The following is a 25664-nucleotide window of genomic DNA, read 5'->3' on the forward strand; positions in this document are numbered from 1 at the left end:
TTGGTGTTATTGGTTGACTTCCCATCAAACGACCAAGTAAACAAAAGGAAATATAGAAAATAATTTTCGTGAGGAATAAATTTCTCGCAAAATTAGGTTTTTGCGATATTTTTTAAAGCTTTCAAATCCTTTCAAAGGGGCAGAAATTAATCTTTGGTTATTATTTGTACTAATTGACCAGCAAAAAGTAAGCAAAGTCGCCTTTCCCTATCTTTTGGGTTTTTCATAATTTACATTTTTTTTGAATTTGTTAAAATTCTGTTATTTTTAGTTATACTTTGTTAAGTCTCTTAAAAATAAACGAAAATGTATTTATTATCGGACGACAAAAAAATAACTTTGGCTCGGTCATTATTTTATTTCGAAGATTTTTTAGCATCCCGCATCTTGCATCCCGTGTCCTGGTCAGCATCCCGCATCCCGAATCCCACTTTTCCGATATGCCTTTGTTTGCCCTTGATAACTTTTTTATTTTGAATTTGTTTTAACTCTCCATCTGATTGACTTGCATGTAATTTTATAAAGGAACTATATATATGAACGAAATATAAGTGCCAAAGAAACTGTCAAATATCTCAAGTAGATATTCGATATCGGCTATATCTGCCGAGATATTCGACTCTCGGCTAACGACTGCACAAATATCCAAAAATATTCTGTCAGACGCTCCCGCCTGAGGTGCAAGTTATTTATTTGTTACTATAATAGTTGCCGTAGTAGGTTTTAGGATTTCGAAATCTAAAATTTTTTTCTCATGCTTAAAATTTATTTAATGGTTGCCACAAAATAATTTTTGTTCGCCTTTTCCTTAAGACAATTGTGGGGATACAAAAAAAATCCAGAAATTAATACACCTCTCCCCTACATTAAAGGAGAGGCGAACAAGAAAGTATTTTGTGGCAGCCAGAAAATAAATTTTTAGCAAGGGAAAAATATATATAGATTTCTAAATCCTAAAATCTGCTAAGATAACTACTATAATACCAAATAAAAAACTATATTTCACGACTAACTACCTATATATCTTTCTAACAACATTTGTACAGAAATTCCATGGCTGTATGGGGTGAAAATAAGTAGGTTTTGAATGCACTTTTTAGTAAACATCAAAAATAACATCTTTGAGATAACCAAGAATATTTTACGTACTATAGTAGTAACAGCTTTTTATAACCTTCGTTTAAACTTCTTTGAAATAAAGAAATATCATAACCAACAACAATATGTTTTGAGTCCCTTTTCCACAACATACTACCGACTTCGAACGATAAAGTTTGTTATCATGAGATGACGCCAAATTTGAATAAATATACAGACCGGAAACCTTCAATAACAAATCGAACGTGCAATATGGTGGCTTCATCTTTCTTCCTTGTTCTTTTACTTCCTTTATCTTTACCCGCTATTTTATTGGCAAGTTAAGTAGTACAAAATAATAGAAATATGTGCTTTACATGTTGTTCAACATTTTTGCTATTTTGAGCTTCAAATCACATTGTGTACATTGACCCCGTGACAATCACAATAAAGAAATATATTCCATTGTTTTTTAACTTAGCCACCCGTTTAACAAATGCGTAAAAATACTCAATTATAAATAATTCAGCACTCACAAAAATGTAAACAAAATATGTATGGTTTATAGTTGTAGTTTATGGAGCAGGCGAACAAGTCAATCAGTCTGGTCTTTAAAATCAACACTTTTCATAAACTTTTTCAGAAACAATAAAAATTACAAAACATACGTTCTTTATTCAATATTTTTATTCAATACAATCCCTCGTTTGTACAAAGTTGATAAAGTGGAGTTCCACTTCTAATTAAACGAAATTATAAAGTACAAAAAATATAGTAATTGCCCAACTTCGTCTCCGGCCTTATAAATCGAAGAAACTCTCCTGGGAACGCGGTGGGCACGTTCGTCTCTGTAATAACAGCGGTAGTGGCTAGAGCTTTTACAATTTGTCAATTTAAGAAACGTGAGAAAGTTTTACACGATTGTTTAAAAAGCAAGTGATTTGAACAAGAAGTGGTGTTTTCTTTAGCAATAAGGGAGCACAAGTTAAATAGCAAAGCATTTAGAAAATTATACAATAATAATAATCTTATCGTAGATTACAAGTGAAAAAGAATTTTTTTTTTACAGTATTTCGTCTCCCAGGGTTATTACTAGGATGCCGTTTCCTGTATAAAAAAACGTATTGAACAACGAAACTGAAATACCAAGCAGAAACAACGTAATTACATCAAGCTCGGTACGATCAACCTAAGATGTCAATTGATAATTCCTCATATAGTAGGTGAAACAGGGTAAACGTTTTTCGAACTTTCATCGCCCACTGTAGTGAATTTAGTTTATAATTCCTTATATGGAAGGTGGAATACAATCAAAACAGTTCATAACAGGAAAGGGATTTAAAACATGTGCAAACACGTAATTTAAAACATTTATTAATAACTATTTTGTTTTCATTTACGAAACAACAATGTATTTTGAAACCAACTAAGTGATTCACCAGTTTCGTAACTGAAATTTCCTCGAGTCTGTTTCTGACCAAAATCACTGAGTGACGTCAGTGAAAAAAATTACGTTGATTAGTTTCCAATTTGGGAATGAAAAAATTGTATGTTCCTTGGCCTTATTTTCATTTAGCTGGCTATCCTCGAATATTACACATCCTTTCAATAAAATGCGAAACAAGATTTTTTGTAAACTACATGAGGGTATTCACAACGCGTCTTATAATTTTTTTAAAACACAGAGACGCTTGACAGTGTTAAGTGAGTCGAAAACCGTGTAAACTTGTGTAAAAAAAGCATTTAAAAATAAATAGGAAAATCCTAAAGTTGGAAGGATGTACTTAAATAAATATTTACATAATAAAAGAAAAAATAATATAAACAAGAAACAAATAAAAAAAATACTTCAGTAAAATCAAAGATGAAAAACGAATTCTCCTAGGTAAAATAACAGGGTTCTCACTCTTTCTTAAAAACAAATTAGGAAATTTGAGGAGAAAACTTGCACTTGTAAAAATGAAGGAACACACAGACTGGCATCTCAATATGTTCTTACTAAGAAATACTACTTCAAGTACAAACACAACAATAAAAAGTAATGTTTGCAGGCCACAGCAACCACAAATTGTGGTGATTCAAAATAAATAATATAAAAACTAGCATATATAAAAAATAACCAAATGTCAATTTCTTTTTGAGATTTTAAAGAAAACCTAAATTTCAAAAGAAATCGAGACACTTAGGAGAATTGAGGAATCCTGAAATAAGTAATGTTTTGTTAACACAGCTGCAAACCCCGGAAGAAATATTTATCGCTGAATAAGAATAGAATATTTCCGAAAAGAAGAAAAATCTGAATATTATTTATTTTCTAATAACTTCTTCATTTCGGCTACTGTCCTGTTTGGATGATCGTCGTTTTCATAGACATCAGCAATTGTATTTTTAGGCTTGACAGGAGGGAACAGTGGCTTGCTTTGATTAACAGAATTGCTATTAAAACTATTTGCAGGCGCAACGCCCTTTCTAGGTGCAGGAGACGGTCTAGCTGCAGGTTTGGGACTTGGTTTGCCAGGAACAAGAGGTTTTAATGGTACATTTGGCAGTTTATTTATAGGATTACTAGGCGTTTTTGATACTGGTTGAGGCGTCCTTGCGAGTCGCTGTCGCTCTTCATTGTTGCTTAGTGTTTTTGCAACAGGTGGTCTTGGTGGAAGCTGATGGGATGGTGCTGGTGGACGAGAAAGCATTAATGGATTGCTCGGCATTTTACCTACAGGGACTGGCGGAGGGGGTGCTTTCCCGGATAAACTCGGTGTCCTTCCAAACGCCGGTTTATTAGCAACAGGCTTATTTGCTACAGGCAGGTTCATAGGTTCATACCCGTGGTTATCTCTAACAGGAAGACTTTCAGGTTTTTTACTGATTCCTTGATATCTGCTGATCATTGCTGCGTTACCTAAACGGATGATGTTTAAAATTAAGATACATAACATACAGATTTACCATGCTCATGCATTTAAAATATATAAAAAGAAAAACGAATTAAACATCAGATGGAATTTAAAACAGATAACCAAAGCCTTACTTTGTCCTCTCACTCTAGGCGGCGGTGGCCTTGTCCTCTGGGGAGCAGAGTTCGGTATCACTTCAATTGTAGGTCTTTCTTTCAACGACATGTGCTTTGGGCGGGAAACAGTTGTCCGACGTTTTTGAACCTGCCGTCTTCTACAAATCCTCAACCACCAAAAGCTTGTGGAATCTGTCTCGAGCTCTTGCCTAAAAACAAACATACACGTATAAGATTAGGATTTCTCTTCCTTTTGGGGGATATCGCGGGTATCAACACCAACACGCAATCTGTATGTACCGTGCACATAAAAGTTGAGCTTTTTCGTTTTTGTTCTTGTGATCCTGCGTTCAAATTATACCCATTCGCCGCTGCAAAGAAGGATCCCGTCCGTTGTGACAAATGTATTAGACTTCTAAATCGTGCCAATAAATTGACTCATAGCAGAGTTTGTTCTTCACATTTTGTGAATGGTGAACCCTCCTTCGAAATCCTTTACCCGCACAAAATCTTGGATATAATATTTCTGCAAGAATTAATGGCCACAAAACGACTGTTGGTTTTCGACTTTAGTGACTTACACGAAATTTGAGCTAATGGCGGTGGAAATGTTTATGATCACTAAGGACAAAAACAACAACTTAAATCATATTAAATATCACATGGCAACCAGGACTTGTTAGGCTTTTTATATTTGGCCTTATGTTAATTATATTAAGCCAAACAAGTCCTGGGGACGAGTTTAATTATATTGGGCATCCAAACATAACTGAAAATAACACTTTGAGATGTTTAGTTCGTATATCACCAAATTCGAGCATTAATTTTGTCTCAAAAGCTTACACTGGAAGGATCTCAGACAAGGCATCGACTCTTGATGGTGGTTTTTTAGACAGTTTAGCGAAATATTCAAGTATTATGGCAGACAAAGGTTATAACAATTTGGACGAATGTACAGTACGGTTAGTTTACTTTGTTGTTCCACCTGGTAGAAGAGCTGCATCATAAATGACACCTGATGAGGTACAACAGACAAGTAATATCGCAAATGTTCGTTTTTTTAGGTGGGCAAGTTATTGGTCGGTTAAAAACATTTTAATTCATTTCCATTAAACTACCTATTTCATCAAGTTCCTATGCAGATGACATTGCCATAGTATGTAGTGCTGCTATTTGCAGCCTATGAAACCTATTTTTGGGGATAATTAGCTATACTTTAGAAGGATTGATTAGTGCTGGATAATTTTTTGCCAATATGGTCTCAAAAACCTAATTGTGAGATTTATTTCTTCAAATATCGTTTAAACTAGTCGGTTACTCGTCCAAAAAACCAAGCTTTTCTCGCAGACAGACAGACTAAATACGGCTATTATTACAGAGACTAGTCGTTAGCTTGTGGAAAAATCCACGGGGTCGACGGTTCTTCCTATAAATTAACCCATTGCAACAAAGTGGACAGAAATAGATCACATTTGATATTCGTGCGCATTTTAAAAATTTCGTGTCTCCTTAACTGGACACGGCTTTTGCAGACACACAGACAGACAGCCGACGGCTGTTATTAAAGAGATTAAGCCAGAAAGATTTAATGCGAGAAATAATCAAACTTTTCAATTACTAAAATCTCTAATGTATTATCTTTTTTTGTTCTTTACTATTTGGACAATTGGAACATTTTTTGTATTTTGGTCAGATTTTCTCCAAAAAACACAGGATAATCTAGTCCACTTGTTTTAAGCAATACTTCTGGAGCTACTACTCCTCCTCAAACAAATTGTGGACCTTCCGGACATTCAAACCAAAAATATGCAGAAATATCAGTAATGCTTAGGTTAGGCTATATCAGCATTCAATTTCCTTCTCCTAGCCTGTATTTCTAGGGATCTGGGATATTTCATGCTGATAGCTAAGCTTTTTTGTGCTATTAGGGTCAACATCACAACATTCCTTAGAAGCCTAGTAAAAAAAATAATTAAAAAATGTTGATAGCGAATGACTGTCAACTGACTTAGTTAGCAAAAGAAAAGTGCTTTTAGCTAGCTAGCAAACCTTTTTAAGATGTAACTATTTAAGTAGCTAGGTCAATTATACAAGCTAAATTTTTTTAAAGTTTTAAATTTAACCCAATAAAATTATTCATACAGTAGCTTGTTTCTCATACCAGGCTGCAAGCTCTTTATCGCTCGCAACAACTTGTTTTTATCGGATGGAAAGAAATTTTGTAAGTACCAAATGACTCCATCACTTGAAGTCATTTAACGTAAGCTTGCAAGTAAAACTGGCGCACAACGTGAGTTATCGGCCATGATACCAAACCAGCAATAATTAGTGCACTACTGACTTACTGCTGCTTTGCAATTAACTTGTCCTGCACCGGTAGCTTAATTTTTTTTGTGAGTTTGTAGCACTAATTTAATACAAGCCGCACAAAATTTCAACAAGCTGGGTGAGATTGTAATATGCCGGTTGTCATTATTAACAAGTATTTCGTTTTGTGGTATTATACTTACTCTGCTTTCATAGTGTCCACCTTGATTTTAACATCCACATATTTATCATGCATTTTATCTCGACAGCAGTAACACAAGACAAAAGCAGCAACAATCAACACAATGAAGAAGATCACTAGGAAGATAACTAGTATCCGACTTCCAGAGTCACTCTCTACACTTTCTAAAAAGAAGACAGAAAAAATTTTTGTACATAAAAAAACTTACAATATATTGTGAGACAATATTAAAATGTCAAGGATATAGTTGCGACCTTATAAAACACTGGACATCGGAAATATACAAAAAAAGTGCAGAATGCTTGTTTAAACTTCTGAACTCAACACTGTATCGTTTAGGGCTCAAGGAGTTTGTATGTGACAGGAAAGTAAAAATTCTAACTAACACAGGAATGGAACCTGCTAACACACTAGCTTACACAATCACTTGTATCACACCACTTTAAAAACTAAAATAAAACTGACTAACCTAAACCCCCTACATTTTTCCTAAAGTTTTCTGGATCACCAAAACTTCCTTCCTCTTCATACAAAACGATGGTATAAACACACTTATCGGCAGTCATTTGCGATTGCGCACAGCCAATCTTAGTTGTCTTTCTCCAAACTATGTTTGTGAAATGATTTATCTGCGAGTAGGAGCTAGTTTTGACACCATTTGCAAAATCATAATGGTTAATCTCTTCGTTGTACCAGTCTTTAACCACGCCACTGGCAGTAGGTGGAAATACCAAATTGTGGAGGAATTGTCTCGGGCAATGTGGATAGGTGTAACAACAGAATTTATGAATATTTTCTCCAATTTTCATGACCCTGTTGTCGTTACGCCTCCTAGAGTAAATTACATGCATAAGAGATAGACAATTTCAAAGCTTACCTCTTGCGAAAAACAAGTTTATTTCATACTAGCCGAAGTCCCGTGTGAGAATCCACTGAATCTCTCATCAAGTCCATATGATGGGCGCAAAATAAAGACATAGAACACAGTAATTTGAATTTTTAAAAGTCACAATTTGCATTATTCTAGATCTATACCTGCTGAAACAAAACGTCCAAAAAACGTGCCGTGCATGATAACAATGCAGTGTTTTGAATTTAAGAATTGAATATATTTCAAACAGTAACGTAACAGAGGTAAACATTGATTTAAGTTTGTTTACATCAGGGTTTGTCATAACGACATCAACCACTTCGTAGCGTTAAAAACAGTAACAACAAAAAATTACTTTTTACATTTTATATAAATTCTTCTCTACAATATACACGATGTATTTTATAAGAATAATGGTCCTGCAAGGTTTGCAATTATGTAAACAATAGCAAACATTTAAGTTACCAAGTGTTTTTTTTTTCATTTCAGCCTTCATGTTCTTAATTTTCCCTGGTGTACTTGCCCATTGCTTTGGAGAGAAAAAGGTTTAGTTTGTGAGATATATACGCAATAAAAAAGTAAACTTTTAATTAAATTTGTGCATCATAAAAATTTTTATATCTTGCTATAGCTATTGGCAATTTTTTATATTTAGAACAAACAATCAAGATTAGACATATTCTTAGAATATTCTGAACTTCTGACCCATTGTTTAAAGTATATATAGTCTTACAAAAAATGTTCTTAACTTTCTTGACAAACACTATCCTCGTTATTCTTAATTATATTCTTAGCATGTCCATGTCCTGAAAATATATAATGCCTTAACAAAATAAGGCTTGCTAAAGTTGCTATAGCTATTGGCAAATTCTTTTTATATTTATTTAGAACAATCAAGGTTGGACGACCCTGAGTATATTCTTACAAAAAAAAGAATATGTTCAGGCTGAAGACATATGTTTTATTTAACTTCATATTTAAGGGAAAGTTTAGCTGGAAGCGTGTGAACAACTTAAAAACATTATTCACCTAAATTTATTTCCTACCAGATAATCTAAACAACACACCTGGTTTTCTTTCGCTTTCTCAGTAGTGGATAAAAGTCCAATCAATTTTTTACTTTGATTAGTAAACTTCGCTTCATGCCAAAGAAAACAAATTGAAAATGTATAGCTAGCTACAATTGTCTGATAGATTTCCAATCAGTTGTCTTTTTGACGTTATATTATCGTACGTGTTTCTTCTTTATAACAAATATTTCTGACAACAACGTAAACTTTTTATACTCGCTCGACAACAAAAGCTGCTCTGCAACAACAGTTTTGTTTTTTACATTTTAGATTCGAATTATCATTGGAATTCGATAATTTTTTTAAAAAAGAAAGCAACCTTGGTCCCAGAACTCAAAAATAATAGGAGAAACAAATAAGCTTTAATCTAACCTCATGATGAGTAAACATTGTTTGAAATAATGTTTTTCAGGATAACTTTGAAAAAGAGACAGCCTTCTTCGCTTCGGTTTTCTTTTTTCAGTTGATAAACTTTGCGCACACGGTAAACCTGGGGTTACATTACATTATTCTATCTATAACCACCAACAGGGTTTTTAAACAAAAAACATATAAAAACATTTAGGATTAAAATAAAAATTAGTTTTTTTTTAATAAAAAAAAAGAGTTTTATTTTTAAAATTAATAGGAAAAGAAAATTAAATGTTTAAAAATAGTAACCCCCTGATTTAGTAAATTTTAGCATAACGCCACGTCGTAAGAAAGTGACCCGTACTTTTTGTGTCGTGGACTCACATGGTTACTCACACAAGCATATTATTATATAGATGAAAGAGCTTGAAAAATTGTCTATGAATCTCTTGTTTTTCTCAATTTTATATCCCTTTCTAATTTTATTCTTTCTATATGTTTATATAATTGAAAAATATATACAATCATCAGGTTCGCCATAATTTTCAAAAAAAATTAACCCTTATTCAACCCTCTCTTGGGTATTTGTTTGGAAACAACGCCTAAAAAACAATTGAAAAAAACAAAATTACCATGACGCAGAAGGAAAAAAAATTTCTCCATCCCAACTTTCTAAATGCTTGTTAGGATCCACATCATGTACATGTCTTTTACGTCTTTTTGGCAAAATTCGTGTTGGGCGCCTATAAGCAAAATAAAAGGTATTATGAAGTCTGTATACACAAGGTATATAAAAGCCATGATACATATTGTGCTCCCCTAATTATGGGGAGCACAATATGTTTTCAGCACTATGAAAATATGTGATTTTTAATCACAAAGTGTATACTAAACAATGTTGCAGAGAACCTGTAATAGTTTTGTTAACACTAAAAACTTTGTAGCCAGTGTTCAGTTTTTTTAATTTTACTATGCACAATTCTGTGAGGAGCAAAAGAGAACTTAATTGCCACCAGAACAAGTTAAAATCTTGAAATTTACAAGCGCAACTCATGCTTCAAGCATCACTTACACATCTATAGTTGTGTCAGACTGTTGCAGCTGATCCACATACATCTGTGCTTCTGCTTCAAGTTCTTTTGAGTACCCAACATTATTAGTATTACTGTGAAGTTTTCGCAGGTTGTTGTGTGCCTCTAAACAGTCACCTGAACTGAACAAGTCATGACCAAACACTTTATGTAAACAAACCAGACATAAAAAAATTATCATTACTTTCATATTTTCTTGTACCTGAAAAAATAAGGTGCGCATATAAAGTTGAGGTTTCCATAAAATTGCCTAGAATTTTTTTAATAAACAAAATCAACAAAAAAAATGTATTTTTTTATATAATCAAGTTTTACCATATGTACAATTCAAATGTTAAGAGTTAAACTTTTCCGAAAGAAAACTTCACAATTTCTAACTTGTCTAATATTGCTTATATGAATAAAATTTGTAACATCTCTTGATTATTATTATAAGATAAAAGTTTATTCAGGTGAGTCATAATAAAATAATGACGTAAAGAAACATGACAGCCTCACACATTATTTTGTGACACAATTAAAACAAAACAATAATGCCAAAACTGGATTAAGTTAATGAATGAAATGAAACACTCTTTCCTCTTTTGGTTTTTATATAAATAGGAAAATAATTAGCATGCAAGATAAAATATTCCAATCTAAACAATAAGAGAAAGATAATGTGATACCACATAAAAAGTTTATGCTGCAATCATGCTTTAATATTCTATAAACACAAAAAGCCCTTTAAGGTGATAAGTAATAACAACACTAAATCTTTTAATGTCATTCATTCTCATAAAATATACTCTTTTCTAAACAAGCATTAAAATTTATAAAGATTTTAACAATGCATTGTTTTTCAAAAACATCTTACTTTGGCACAAAAATATAAACCAGGATATGACATAACCAAAATTGGCAGGTTATAATATAAAAAAACAAAAACATCTAGATATTTCTATACATAAAATACATTTCTATAGTGCAAACAGTTATTTTCTGATATGCACAGAGTGAAAGGAAAGTTTTATTCAGGTAATGTAAAGGTTTTTTGCTTAAAAAGGGTAAAAGAATGAATATTTTTACGACCTATTGACAATTGAATCGGTTTATTTTGTAATACTTACATTGAACACATTCTTTTTATTGGTGCTTTATCCCTTCTCTTTAAAATGTATTTCAGCAAAGTATCTTATCTTTTTCTGGCTTAAATAAGAATTATTTGTAAAAAAAAAGTTTGTATTGACAAATAATTGTCCTACAATGCAGACATATACATTATCATTATATGTGATGAGATTAGAAACATTAAAAAAACAATGGTAAAACAAGGAGTCTGGATAAGATTTCTGCCTTTTAATATGTTGATGGACTTTAAATAAAACCCTTTTTTGAGATTATTTTATTTTGAAGATCTACTGAACATAAATCAGGTATGCTTGTCGTCCTTAGTATACATCAATTAAATTAGATAGAGATAGATACTGTTTAATATTAAAAATACAAATTTGGTGTTCAGCTTGTCTCCAATCCCTCTTCATATTAATTTTAATTTCCAAATGCAGTTGTGTAAGCTAAACACTCAAGAAGTATTCTTTTTATACTAATAGTTGAGTTAAGTGAAATTAATTTGCAGTAAATGATTGTAAATAAGGGGATTTCAAAGCAAAAACAAAAGTTGTTGTTCAGTGGACTGGTGACAGAAATCACAGAAATGATAGTTAGCAAAAATAATTAATTGGTGGCTTTGGGCATTTTGTGCTTTACCTGAAAATTTTATTTCTTTACTAAGAAAAAACGTACTGTACAGTAAAATCTGGTTCCAAATGCTTGTAGAGATGTTATACAATTGCACAGCTTTGCAACAACGAAACAATGGGTTAGAAAATTAAATTTCAACCCTAGACAGACGCTCATGTAGTATAGAAAAATGCTAAAAGAATAGATAGATACTATCATAAAATTATACATTGTTGAAACAATTACATACCTCAGGCTTGGGGGGAATGGCGTGCGGTCGCACGCGCACGCCTCTACACACACCATTATAGTTTTGGGCGTGTGTATGATCGCACGCCTAGAAAGTATTTTGGCGTGTGTTCTTAAAAGGTGGGGACAATTTAACCAGTAAACACCAAACACTGGAGGGTGCAAAATCCTTTAAACATAAAACACGTTTCTGTAGCTACGATATTACCTATTATAAATTGAAAAATTACAAATCCAAACATGCAAAATAACGAGATAATTCAAATATAATCTGTCTCTTTTAATCAATCTTCGTTCCGCATCTCTTTTGTTTTCTTTTTATCTGCTATGTGCCATCATGGAAGTTTCGTAATCATGATCACACTCCACAAGTAAAAAATGTATCAGGGCGCTGTTAAAAAACAAAGTAAGCCTACGCATTTTAGAAAGCCAATTAAATCACAAAAATGCCGTCACTAAAGAAAACTTAAAACATATAAAACAAAATAAGTTTCTAAGTTTGTATTAGTATTATTAAAGTCATCACAAGCGAATAGGAAAAAACATGCTTCCTTTTGAAATTAAAAAAAATCTTTTAAGTTTATCCAAGTAGCTCAAATAAAACTTCAAAATTCATTCAGAAAATAAGCTACCTTATACAAAATTTATACAGAAAAAAAATTATACCGCATGTGGGTTTCGTTTTTAAAATTGTTCAAATTGGTAATAGAAGGTTGGTTGCTTGTGCTTGTTCCGCCTGCAAGTGCAGTTTTGCAGACTTTCTTTATCCGTGCTCCGTCGGTATTCACCTCTGCATTAGTTAAGAGCCGCATGGCTGGATTTCTTGTCTAAGATCTGGTTACCAATGACGAAGGGGTCAGGCAATAGAAATTCATGTCTACATAGTTCTTTTAACTAAGTCAGGAGTCAGTGAATTAGCTAGGTCGTTTTTTTAATGCGCCTAAGAATGTTTTTTGGGACTTGCAAACAACAGAGTTTGTGTGGCACAATAAAAAATGAAAAGAACAGACCCCCAGTTGCCTCCTTACATCTAAAGTCACATTAAAAGAACATCAACTAAAATTTTGAGTAAAGTTAACTGGCTAATAAATGCAAGAAAAAAACACCCCAGGGAACCCACTATGATGCGTCCATCTTCAAACTTAGAGTTTGTGAAGTATTTTATACTGAAGATTGTTGTTCGTGTGGCGGCATGAAACTATTAGTTTAGAAAATACAAACCATTGTTTTCTTTACTTGTGTATTCGCTCTGTTGAAACAACATTGAGCACTTTATGATGAAAGAAGAATAACCTTCAGCGCATAGAAGTCTTTTATATGAAGTTCTTACCAGCAAGGCGTATATTTTGTGAAAGCATTATCTACGGAAGCCGATTTTTAACTAAAAAAGAAAACTATCACATTAATATGTTACTAGTCGATATAGCCCTTGGAAAAATCCACCTAGGCAGGGAAACAATGGAAAAATAGGGTGTATTAGATGTTTTACTGACGTCAACAGTGCAGATCCCAAAAAAATTAGCAAAATTTATTTTATTCTTTGATTGTAATGTGTAGAGGTTGAAACGCTGATCAAAAAAATGTATAGGATCATGTACTTTTTGACAAACGGTTGCAGAGATATTACGTATAAAGGTTTTTTCATGATGTCATCAACCCGTTAATTCCGAAACGGATTTGGGGACCCAGGTTTGGGAAACTTACCCAAATTGGTCCTGGGTGGTCCCGAGTTTACCCACGCGGTTAAAAATCATTGACGTCGCGTCATCACCTCGTTTTCAAGTTATTTGGCCTCAAAGTTTTAGGTGCACTGTAATGGCTTCATTAATTTAATATAGGACATTGACGTTAAAGTAGTGTTATTGACGTCGCGCCATAACATCAGAAAATTTAACATATTAGACATGCATTTTTTCGGCAACATCAAAGAAAAAGGAACACATCCACCTTGCCTGTTACGGACAGACACACAGTCTCTGTATTACTGTAGAGACTAATCGATGAAGCCCGTGGAAAAATCCACTTAGACAGGATAACAGTAAAAAAGAACCGTTAGTTAAATTTTGATGACGCCAGCAAGGATCTGTCAAGAGACAAAATATTTTTTCTTGGAAATTTGTTTTCACGTTGCCTCTATTGTGTAGAGCTTAAACTGCTGATCAAGAAAATGTATATGACCATGTGCTTTTGATGAACGGTTAATGAGATATAAGGGCAACCTCGTTCCCAGGGCATTTTGCCTTGTTGATAAAGCTGATAGATCATTGTTGGCCACTCCGAAATAGGGAAGCACTTCATGGAAGGATCCATATAGTCTGTGAATATGTCGTATACTTGAACCTCTAACACAACCTCACCTTTACCCGACATTGTCGTATTCCTTCCCTCACGACAGCTCAACTGCATCCGACACGCGACGTTAAACATTTTATCAACGTCGTGATGTTGTTAATACATACTACTGCCTAATGTAATATCTTTGTAATATACAGTAATACACTGTAGTACTTAGTAATATGCCGTATTGTATACTGTAGTACTTAGTAATATGCCGTATTACTTTGTAGTATCCAGTAATACACTGTAATACCTTGTAGTATTCAGTAATACACTGTAATACCTTGTAGTATTCAGTAATACACTGTAATACTTTGTAGTATTCAGTAATACACTGTAATACCTTGTAGTATTCGGTAATACACTGTAATACCTTGTAGTATTCAGTAATACACTGTAATACCTTGTAGTATTCAGTAATACACTGTAATACCTTGTAGTATTCGGTAATACACTGTAATACCTTTTAGTATTCAGTAATACACTGTAATACCTTGTAGTATTCAGTAATACACTGTAGTACTTAGTAATATACTGTAATATTTTGTAGTATTCAGTAATACACTGTAATACCTTGTAGTACACTGTAATACCTTGTAATATTCGGTAGTATACTGTAATACCTTGTAGTATTTAGTATTACACTGTAATACCTTGTAGTATTCGGTAATACACTGTAATACCTTGTAGTACACTGTAATACCTTGTAATATTCGGTAGTATACTGTAATACCTTGTAGTATTTAGTAATACACTGTAATACCTTGTAGTATTCAGTTATACACTGTAATACTTTGTAGTATTCAGTAATACACTGTAATACTTTGTAGTATTCAGTAATACACTGTAATACCTTGTAGTATTCGGTAATACACTGTAATACCTTGTACTACTCAGTAATACACTGTAATACCTTGTAGTATTCAGTAATACACTGTAATACCTTGTAGTATTCAGTAATACACTGTAATACCTTGTAGTATTCGGTAATATACTGTAATACCTTGTAGTACACTGTAATACCTTGTAATATGCGGTAGTATACTGTAATACCTTGTAGTATTTAGTAATACACTGTAATACCTTGTAGTATTCAGTAATACACTGTAATACTTTGTAGTATTCAGTAATACACTGTAATACTTTGTAGTATTCAGTAATACACTGTAATACCTTGTAGTATTCGGTAATACACTGTAATACCTTGTAGTACTCAGTAATACACTGTAATACCTTGTAGTATTCAGTAATACACTGTAATACCTTGTAGTATTCGGTAATATACTGTTATACCTTGTAGTACACTGTAATACCTTGTAATATTCGGTAGTATACTGTAATACCTTGTAGTATTCGGTAATACACTGTAATACCTTGTAGTACTCAGTAATACACTGTAATACCTTGTAGTATTCAGTAATACACTGTAATACCTTGTAGTATTCAGTAATACACTGTAATACCTTGTAGTATTCGGTAATATACTGTAATACCTTGTAGTACACTGTAATACCTTGTAATATTCGGTAGTATACTGTAATACCTCGTAGTATTTAGTAATACACTGTAATACCTTGTAGTATTCAGTAATACACTGTAATACCTTGTAATATTCGGTAGTATACTGTAATACCTTGTAGTATTTAGTAATACACTGTAATACCTTGTAGTATTCAGTAATACACTGTAATACCTTGTAGTATTCAGTAATACACTGTAATACCTTGTAGTATTCGGTAATATACTGTAATATCCTGTAGTATTCAGTAATACACTGTAATACCTTGTAGTATTCGGTAATACACTGTAATACCTTGTAGTACACTGTAATACCTTGTAATATTCGGTAGTATACTGTAATACCTTGTAGCATTCAGTAATACACTGTAATACCTTGTAATATTCGGTAATACACTGTAATACTTTGTAGTATTCAGTAATACACTGTAGTACTTAGTAATATACTGTAATATTTTGTAGTATTTAGTAATACACTGTAATACTTAGTAATATACTGTAATACCTTGTAGTATTCGGTAATACACTGTAATACTTTGTAGTATTCAGTAATACACTGTAGTACTTAGTAATATACTGTAATATTTTGTAGTATTCAGTAATACACTGTAATACCTTGTAGTATTCGGTAATACACTGTAGTACTTGTAACATCTAACTGTAATATTTTGTAGTATTTGGTAATACACTGTAATACTTAGTAATATACTGTAATACATGTAATAGATCTTCGACGGTTGCGCAAAGCATTCTGGGTATTTTTTCTTCCCAGCGTTCACATATCACATGGAACGTTGGCTGCAGATACAGATATAGATACAGATACAGATAATCTTTTCTGGGAATGACAGTTTACAAAAATTGAACTGAATAAATACAAGGAAGTATTAACAAACTATCACAACCAGCAGGGGCCCTGTCAAAACAGCCCGAAGGCCAGTTAAAAGATGCGAGTAGGACCCTATGCAAAAAAATTTGTACAAACTTCAATACTGCAAGAGCTCTGATTGCTCATGAGCAAAAAGTAAAAGTAAAAGCCACTGCTGAATATACAATTTGCTTCTGCGTAACATGCGAAAAGACATTTGAATCAGACGATGCGCTGACTTGGAATGTTTGGAAGGGTAAGTCGGTTTAAAATAAATGAAACAAATACCCTTATTTGGTTGGTTCGTTTCTTATATAATTTCGAATGTTTTTTTTCCTTCGAAATTCGAACTGTATATTCTAATTTAAGTAGTTGTGGAGGAAAATTTGTCATTGGTATTCTATCATGTGCAAAATTTGATTATTGCTTTAAGACGAGAATAGAATCCAGGTAATAAAATGGCTACTGACTGGTTTTGATCCTGCCCTGTACAATACAAATGTCGATCATGGTGGAACAGGACCAGATGGCCGCCTATGCTGACGACATAACTGCACCAGGGAAATGCAGATCATTACGAACCTGGTGGGATAACCTTGCGACTGAAGGAACCCATTTTGGTTACTTGCCTCAACAATTTGGCCGAAGCCATGGAAAGCTTCCGGGGAACCAACATCCAAGCAACAACAGAAGGTAAACGACATCTGGGCGCGGTGACTGGAAGTGAAGGTTACAAAGAAAAACACTGTAAAACTCTAGTGGAAATATGGTCAGAGGAATTGTCTCTTCAAACCCGAATCGCCGTGACTTAACCACAAGCGGCATACGCATGCAACGTCAGCGGATACCAACACAAATTTACTTACCTCATCCGAACTATACCTGGCTTTAAGAGATACCCGCAGCCTATCGAGGACGTGATACGGCATCAGTTCATCCCAGCGATCACTAGAGGGAAGGCCATCAACGACAATGAGCACGAGCTGTTGACATTGCCTCCAAGACTTAGTGGTCTTGGACTCAAAAACGTATGTCAGACAACCCAATCGAGCACGACAACTCCAAATCCCTAACAAGAAAACTACAAAACGAAATCCTCAGGATGTCTGAAGAAGAGGAAGAAGTGACAAAAAGTTCCGCCATGATTAAAATTCCAAGACGCCTTACATATCAGGTATAGCTGGTCGCTTCCAAGACCCCCAACGGAATTTGTATGCGGAAGCCGTTTCGACATAGCACACGCGTTATCGTGCAAGAAGGGAAGCTTCGTTACGTTACGACATAACGAAATTCGTGATTTAACGTCAATCATGTTAAACGAAGTCTTCCTTGACGTCAGAAGGGAACCGAGGCTTGTCGAAATGGATGGTGAACACCTGACGCACCGGACAATGAACAGAAGCCAAGAAGCGCGACTCGACATCAGCGCTACGGGTTTCTGGACTCTTGTACATAGAGCATTTTTTGATATCAGGGTCTTTGACCTAAATACTCAGAGGTACAGGGTCTGGAGCTCGAAAAATGCTCCAAAAGGAATGAAGGGGAGAAGAAAAGGCACTACAATAAACGTGTGAACAACATCGAGAATGGTACCTTCACGCCTTTGGTGTTTTCGACGAGTGGTAGCATGGGTCGTAAGTGTAAAACATTTTACACACGTTTGTGCGAGATGATGGCTGAGAAAAAAGGTGAAAAACCCCAAAGAGTAACAGACTTCATACGAACGAAGCTATCGTATAGCCTTTTCCGATCGACATTGCTGTGTTTAAGAGGCTCACGCTCACTAAAGATCGAATACAGCCTGAGTGACATTCATCTGGCCATCTCTCTTTCGAAAGTTGGAGGCAATGAGTATTTACCTTATTCATTTTTTTATTAATTCATTTAATGGTTTTAGTATTGAAGTAAGACAGGATATGTATAATTATGTGAAAAAAACCCAGCGGAACACCGAAAAAAAAAAAGAAAAAAAAAAGAAAAAGTTACCGGCACCGAATCGAAGATTGCGAAAATGCGAAAAATACGTTAATCAAAATGCGAAAAATGTAATCACTGTTTTAAATGTGGCAAAGCTGGACATTTTCGCGTTGAGTGCACATATCAAGAAAAACCAGTAAGTGTTGTTTCGGACGGGAGTAAACCAACTCTTACTAACCATGTATATATGAAACCTGTTAATGATTCCCGTTTGTGTACTGCTATATAACTGCTGATAATTTCCAAACCAACCGATCGCCAGTATCCGTGAATTTATTGGAGAAGGAGCCTCAAAGCTGCCAATAATTCAAATGTTGGGATCCACGGAGTCGCTGTGATGAAAATTGCACTGAAAAATGGACCACCATGTACCGATCCATTCCTGGTAACCGATTCAAGCATCGACCAACCGATAATCGGCTTTAATGTCATCAACACCTAATCAATAGTTCTAATGAACAGCCAGTAGCAGAAACGCTTAACCTTTCTTCAAAAGTCACGAGTTCTTTTCTATCAGTTATGAAGGATATAAGTGACAATCCAAGTACAGTTTCTGTAGTTCAGTTGAATAAGCCTCTTTTTAAAACACCATATAGGAGTGCAGAGTGAAAATTAAAATTTCAAATTGTAAGACTGTGCCAGTGATATTTGAACCTCTCATTGTTGATCAGAATTTGAAGGTCGGAGAAGTAGTGGCAAAGTTGGCACTAGGAAAGTCAGTGACAATCACAGTTCCTTTTCAAAGTTTTACTGGTAGTGAGATTAGATTGAAATCCAGAACACCAGTACTTGAAATCCAGTACTTTGAATCAAATATCAACAGTTTTTTCGTTAGAGTTACAGGGACAATGGACCCATTTAAGTCCCCAACTTTCAACACACACATCGCCTACATCTATGTCCAATTCCTCGGTTTAAGTCGACAACATGTCTAGGTCGGATAATTGGTTACCGCCAGCGAATCTTGAGCATTTAACACCATCTCAGCAAAAGGAAGTTCACGATATCTCATCGCCGAAAAAAAAGCCTTTTCTAGGGATAAAAATGACACCGGTAGAATTTAAAATCTGAAGCGGAAATTAGAGCTCTCAGACAACACCCAGGTATGGCAAAGATATTGCTCGATCCCAAAACCACCATGATGAAGTAAAAACTTACCAAAAGGACTTGCTGACCAACCAGTGGATAAACACGTTGTACTCATCGTATCCTAGTCCTATGGTATGCGTGCGATGGCAATCTTTGTCTTTGTATCGACTATCCTCGGTTGAACAGCAAAATCATACCTGACAAAATGCCTCTACCCCGTGTATTCAAGATATCCTCGATGGTCTTGGAGTGAAATCCTGGTTTGCTTTATCCACAAGGACTCTAGGCATTACACTGCTTTCTCGACACCTTGGGCACTGTATGAGTGGTTACGGATTTCTTTTGGTCCTAATAACGCACCACCCGCATTTCAGCGTTACAGGAATGAGTGCTTAGTAGGATTTCGAGATATTATCTGTATACCTTACTTGGACGATATCCTATGTTACAGCAACAACTTTGAGGAGCATAAATCTAATCTACGAAAAGTCTTGCAACAACTAAAAGAGCATGGGATTAAGCTTAATCCAAAAAATGTTGCCTTTTTAAAAGAGAGGTCAAATATCTTGGGAAAGTAATTGATGACACTAGTTACCGCAATGACTATGTCAACACGGAGGCATTGGACAAATTGTTGGAACAACCAAAAACGGTCAAAGATTAACGTCTAGAGTTAGGTGTTATTGGATACTGTAGGTCATCGATAAAAGATTTCTAAAGAATAACAAAACCATTATATGATTTGTTATCGAAAGGTTTACAGTGCAGTACAACTAGCAAGTAAACGTTCCAATAAACGAACTGCTGGTCACAAATCGTCGTCGGAATCCATCGTGTGGGAACCTAAACATGAAAAGATTATTCTGTATTTATTAGTGAAACAACTCAAATCACCAAAAGTTATGAGCTATCCAGAAGAAAATCTCAAGAAAAAGTAGACTACTGGCAAGATACTGCCAACAGATGTTTATAAACTCTGAAGGAATATTAATTAAAAAAAACACAACTGCAAACCAGATTGTTCATCCCACATGTTATCATAGGATGGTGTTCAAGGAGATATCTGGGATATGATCGCGTGATTGAATTAGCACGGAGGAGATTTTACTGGCCTGGCATGGCTAGTGATGTCAAAATGTTTATTTTCAAGAAATGCAAGTGCATAAAGGATAAAAAGCCAAACATTGAACAAAGAGCACCATTAGAGCCCATATCAACATCAGGAGTCAATGGAAAGGCCTACTGTAGAGTACCTGCATCTTGACAAAGCAAAAAGAGGATATGAGTAAATGTTGGTAATCACTGACCACTTTACCCGCTTTACCCAAGCCTATCCTACCAAGAATAAGTCAGGCAGAGCGGCAGCTGAAAAGATGTTCAATGAATTCATTTTATCGTACGGATTTCCCAAACGCATACACCATGACCAAGGGAAGGAGTTTGACAACAAACTCTGGAAAAGACTGCAGGAATTAAGTGACATGGAATCCTCAAGGACAACTCCATATCACCCAATGGGCAATGGCCAATGTGAAAGGATGAATCACACAATCATAAATATGCTTAAGACTGTGGAAAAATACAAGAAAGAAAAGTGAAAAGACCACATTAAACACCTTGTCTTTTCCTACAATAGCACAGTGCACAAAAAAACTGGACTTACACCGTTTTACCTAACGTTTGGACGCCATAACAGATTGCCAATTGACTTGACGTTCGCTCTAAAAGAAGAAATTGAGGACCACCATACTTCTACAGAAAAATAGAAAAGATTTATTTAACAAGCCTGTCTTGCTTCATCCAAGTCTGCTAAATCAGGACAAAAGAATTATTACAAAAAGATTTATGATGCTATACTTGCAGTTGGAGACAGGGTTCTACTTGTAACCTTAAAGAACGAGGTTAGACCGGAAAACTAAAATCCTATTGAGAAAAAGATGTTTACGCAATAATCGCACAGAAACTCAATTTACCTGTGTACAAAATAAGATCTGGATCTGGCAAGACCAATGTGGTACACCGAAACCTTTTACTTCAATGCAATCAGCTACCAGAGGTAAACACGCCTTCTCCTCTTCATCATGTAGAGGGTAGTCAGGATCTAATGGACACAAGCTCTCCTGAGGTGGGACAGAGAAATCATCAACACGACTCCTCAACTAAAAGAAATGATACCGCCAAGCTCTCCTGAGTCGGGAGAGGAGGAGATTCATCAGTGACCCTAACGAACAAGAAAACGAAGACATGCGACAAAGAAGGAAATCCAACATACGAAGAACTGTAAATATTGAGTTAAGAAACATTGAGGTTAAAAAAAGAAAAAAAGAAAGTTATGTACATAATGTGTTAACTACTTCCGTCTTTTTACTATCTTCTGGCGTTTTGTATATGGCAGGATAATGCTTTTTAAGTTAGAGATTAATCTAATAACCAGGCAAACAATTTTTCTTCACTTATATATAACCAGAAATAGAAGTAATGTCAAATGGACGAATGATTCAAAATTGAAATGGAACTAAATGATCAATTGTCATCGACACTCAACAGAATGATAGGGTAAAAGTCTAAGGGTAAAAAAAATCATAACAAAAATACACAAAATTTAGGAAAAACGGAACTTAAATAAAAATACAAACTGCGTAATCACGTAGTAAATTGATTGTCAAATTTGTACCTCTCTCTAGAGGTGCCTTGTTACAGTAGTGATGTAGCTAGCCAAACTTATTTCTAAAGATTAAGGCATGGATGCCTGAATTATTTTATCCCCCCTCTTGTTTATGGTGCACAAGTATCTGGCAACGACAGAGAGGGTAGAGAATAATTCAGGTATAGATGCCAGAATTAAAATGTCCTCCCTGCCAATATGGTCGCATAAATAGCTGGCAACGCAATAGAGGGTACAGAACAATTCAGGTATGGATGATTGAATTACATTGTACCCCTTTCCTTTCTGTGCCTATAAATATCTGGCAACGCCATAAGGGGTACAGAATAATTCAGGTATGTGTGTTTTAATTTTAATGTACCCCCTCCCGTTCTTGCCGCATAGATATCTGGCAACACCAGAGAGGGTACAGAATAATGCATGTATGAATGCCTAAATTGTAATGTACCCCCTTCCATTCTGGGCGCATAAATGTTTGGCAACGCCATAAAGGCTACAGAATAATTCCGGCATCCATACCCAAGTTACTTTTTGTATCCCAAAAAAGACAGGTCAACTGCAAGTTACTGGGTGCAGATACAGGAATATTTGGATATAGGGATATACAAATGCAAAGCTGCTGTCAGTAAAACACATTAAAGTTCTATTTTTCTGCCTGAGAGAATGTGTTTATTACAAGCTCGTGAGCTTGTATTAAAACGCAAATGTGTCCTACGGGAATGGAAATTTTTGCCTCTCTGAGCACCGACACGGGAGTTGTCGTGTGTTCGAATCTCAACTTGGTAACTATTTTTCCTTTTTTTTTTTCCTTTTTCTTTTTTAAAAAGATAAGAAAAGGGTTCAAAAGCCTTATTTAACTAACTGGTAAAGTAAAGGTGTTTGCACCAAACTTTTCAAAAGTGAATGTAGGCAGAATTAACTGAATTACTGAATTTAGCAAATTTTAGGTGGGGTTTGTGGTCTTTCTTCTTCCTGGGTTCACCAAAGACGGACCCATCGAAAATTAAAATATCGAGGAATTTTCCGTTCAAAAAGATCTCACAAATCAATTTTGAAATATAACTGCGTAGTATTATTGCGTATCTGAATAGTAAAATATGTCGTGCCTAACTTCGTAACAAAAGTCACAATTTGATAGACAGCTTTTTGTAAACTTTATTCGCGAGGTTGTTTGCGTATATCATACGTCTTGTTTTCCTTTAATATTGCCGTAAAATGTATGTCTAATATGTTAGGTTTTCTGTCGTTACGGCGCGACGTCAATAACACTACTTTACAATATATATCCTATAATAAATTTGTTAATCCACTACAGCGCACCTACAGCTTTGAGGTAAAATTACTTGGAAACAAGGTGCTGACGTCAATGATTTTTCACCGTGTGGGTAACTAGGGACCACCTAGGACAAATTTGGGTAAGTTTCCGCAACCTGATTCCCCAAATCCGTTTTGGAGTGGAGAGGTTGATGACGTCATCAAAATTTTTTCAACCCCATAGGGTTTCAAGATCTATACGATGAAGGCGACGGGTATGCAAATTTATGCTATTTTGAGATGTTACGAGTTAACAAAATTTTAAGAACATTTTTTAAGTATATGAACAGGACAGTGCTGACGTCATCAAAAGTTAAATGCAACTTTTTATTATTTTTCTCTGTCTAAGTGGATTTTGGACCGACCATATCGACTAGTTACGGTATATTACTAAGTATTACAGTGTACTACCAAATACCTAAACAGTACTGCAAAGTATTACAGTATATTACTAAGTACTACAGTGTATTAATAAATACTACAAGGTATTACAGTATACTACCGAATACTACAAGGTATTACAGTGAATTACTGAATGCTACAAAGTATTACAGTGTATTACCGAATACTACAAAATATTACAGTATATTACTAAGTATTACAGTGCATTACTAAATACTACAAGGTATTACAGTGTATTATTGAATACTACAAGGTATTACAGTATATTACCCAATACTACAAGGTATTACAGAATATTACCGAATACTACAAAGTATTACAGTGTATTACTAAATACTACAAGGTATTACAGTATACTACCGAAAATTACAAGGTATTACAGTGTACTACAAGGTATTACAGTGTATTACCGAATACTACAAGGTATTACAGTGTATTACTGAATACTACAAGGTATTACAGTATACTACCGAATATTACAAGGTATTACAGTGTACTACAAGGTATTACAGTATACTACCGAATATTACAAGGTATTACAGTGTACTACAAGGTATTACAGTGTATTACTGAATACTACAAAATATTACAGTATATTACTAAGTACTACAGTGTATTACTGAATACTACAAGGTATTACAGTGTATTACCGAATACTACAAGGTATTACAGTGTATTACTGAATACTACAAGGTATTACAGTATACTACCGAATATTACAAGGTATTACAGTGTACTACAAGGTATTACAGTGTATTACTGAATACTACAAAATATTACAGTGTATTACTGAATACTACAAGGCATTACAGTGTATTACTGAATACTACAAGGTATTACAGTGTATTACTGAATACTACAAGGTATTACAGTGTATTACTGAATACTACAAGGCATTACAGTGTATTACTGAATACTACAAGGTATTACAGTGTATTACTGAATACTACAAGGTATTACAGTGTATTACTGAATACTACAAGGCATTACAGTGTATTACTGAATACTACAAGGTATTACAGTGTATTACTGAATACTACAAGGTATTACAGTGTATTACTGAATACTACAAGGTATTACAGTATACTACCGAATATTACAAGGTATTACAGTGTACTACAAGGTATTACAGTATACTACCGAATATTACAAGGTATTACAGTGTACTACAAGGTATTACAGTGTATTACTGAATACTACAAAATATTACAGTATATTACCGAATACTACAAGGTATTACAGTGTATTACTGAATACTACAAGGTATTACAGTGTATTACCGAATACTACAAGGTATTGCAGTGTATTACTGAATACTACAAGGTATTACAGTGTATTACTGAATACTACAAGGTATTACAGTGTATTACTGAATACTACAAAGTATTACAGTGTATTACTGAATACTACAAGGTATTACAGTGTATTACTAAATACTACAAGGTATTACAGTATACTACCGAATATTACAAGGTATTACAGTGTACTACAAGGTATTACAGTGTATTACCGAATACTACAAGGTATTACAGTGTATTACC

General features: G+C 34.4%; 2 protein-coding genes across 5 annotated transcripts in view; one reads left to right on the forward strand and one right to left on the reverse strand.

The window, feature by feature from the left end:
• Window positions 1-1746: 1746 nt before the first annotated feature.
• Window positions 1747-10203, reverse strand: LOC130655843 (uncharacterized). The gene is made up of 6 exons (XM_057458657.1): window positions 9964-10203; window positions 9524-9634; window positions 7069-7430; window positions 6601-6763; window positions 4109-4299; window positions 1747-3979 (listed from the first exon to the last, which is right to left on the reverse strand). Exons 1-6 carry the CDS (start codon window positions 10170-10172, stop codon window positions 3381-3383), a joined length of 1635 nt encoding a protein of 544 aa, XP_057314640.1. The 5' UTR covers window positions 10173-10203; the 3' UTR covers window positions 1747-3380.
• Window positions 10204-10901: 698 nt separating this feature from the next.
• The window catches only part of LOC130655841 (uncharacterized), a 28775-nt gene continuing 14012 nt past the window's right edge, over window positions 10902-25664 (forward strand). For 3 of the 4 annotated variants that reach the window (XM_057458651.1, XM_057458652.1, XM_057458655.1), the window contains exon 1: window positions 10971-10999. The gene's annotated coding sequence lies outside the window, so the exon portion shown is untranslated. Of the gene's footprint in view, window positions 11000-25664 lie in introns of all 4 variants that reach the window. The other variant, XM_057458656.1, reaches the window with a different exon arrangement.

Source organism: Hydractinia symbiolongicarpus, chromosome 8 (assembly GCF_029227915.1).
Source record: "Hydractinia symbiolongicarpus strain clone_291-10 chromosome 8, HSymV2.1, whole genome shotgun sequence".
NCBI lineage: Eukaryota > Metazoa > Cnidaria > Hydrozoa > Anthoathecata > Hydractiniidae > Hydractinia > Hydractinia symbiolongicarpus.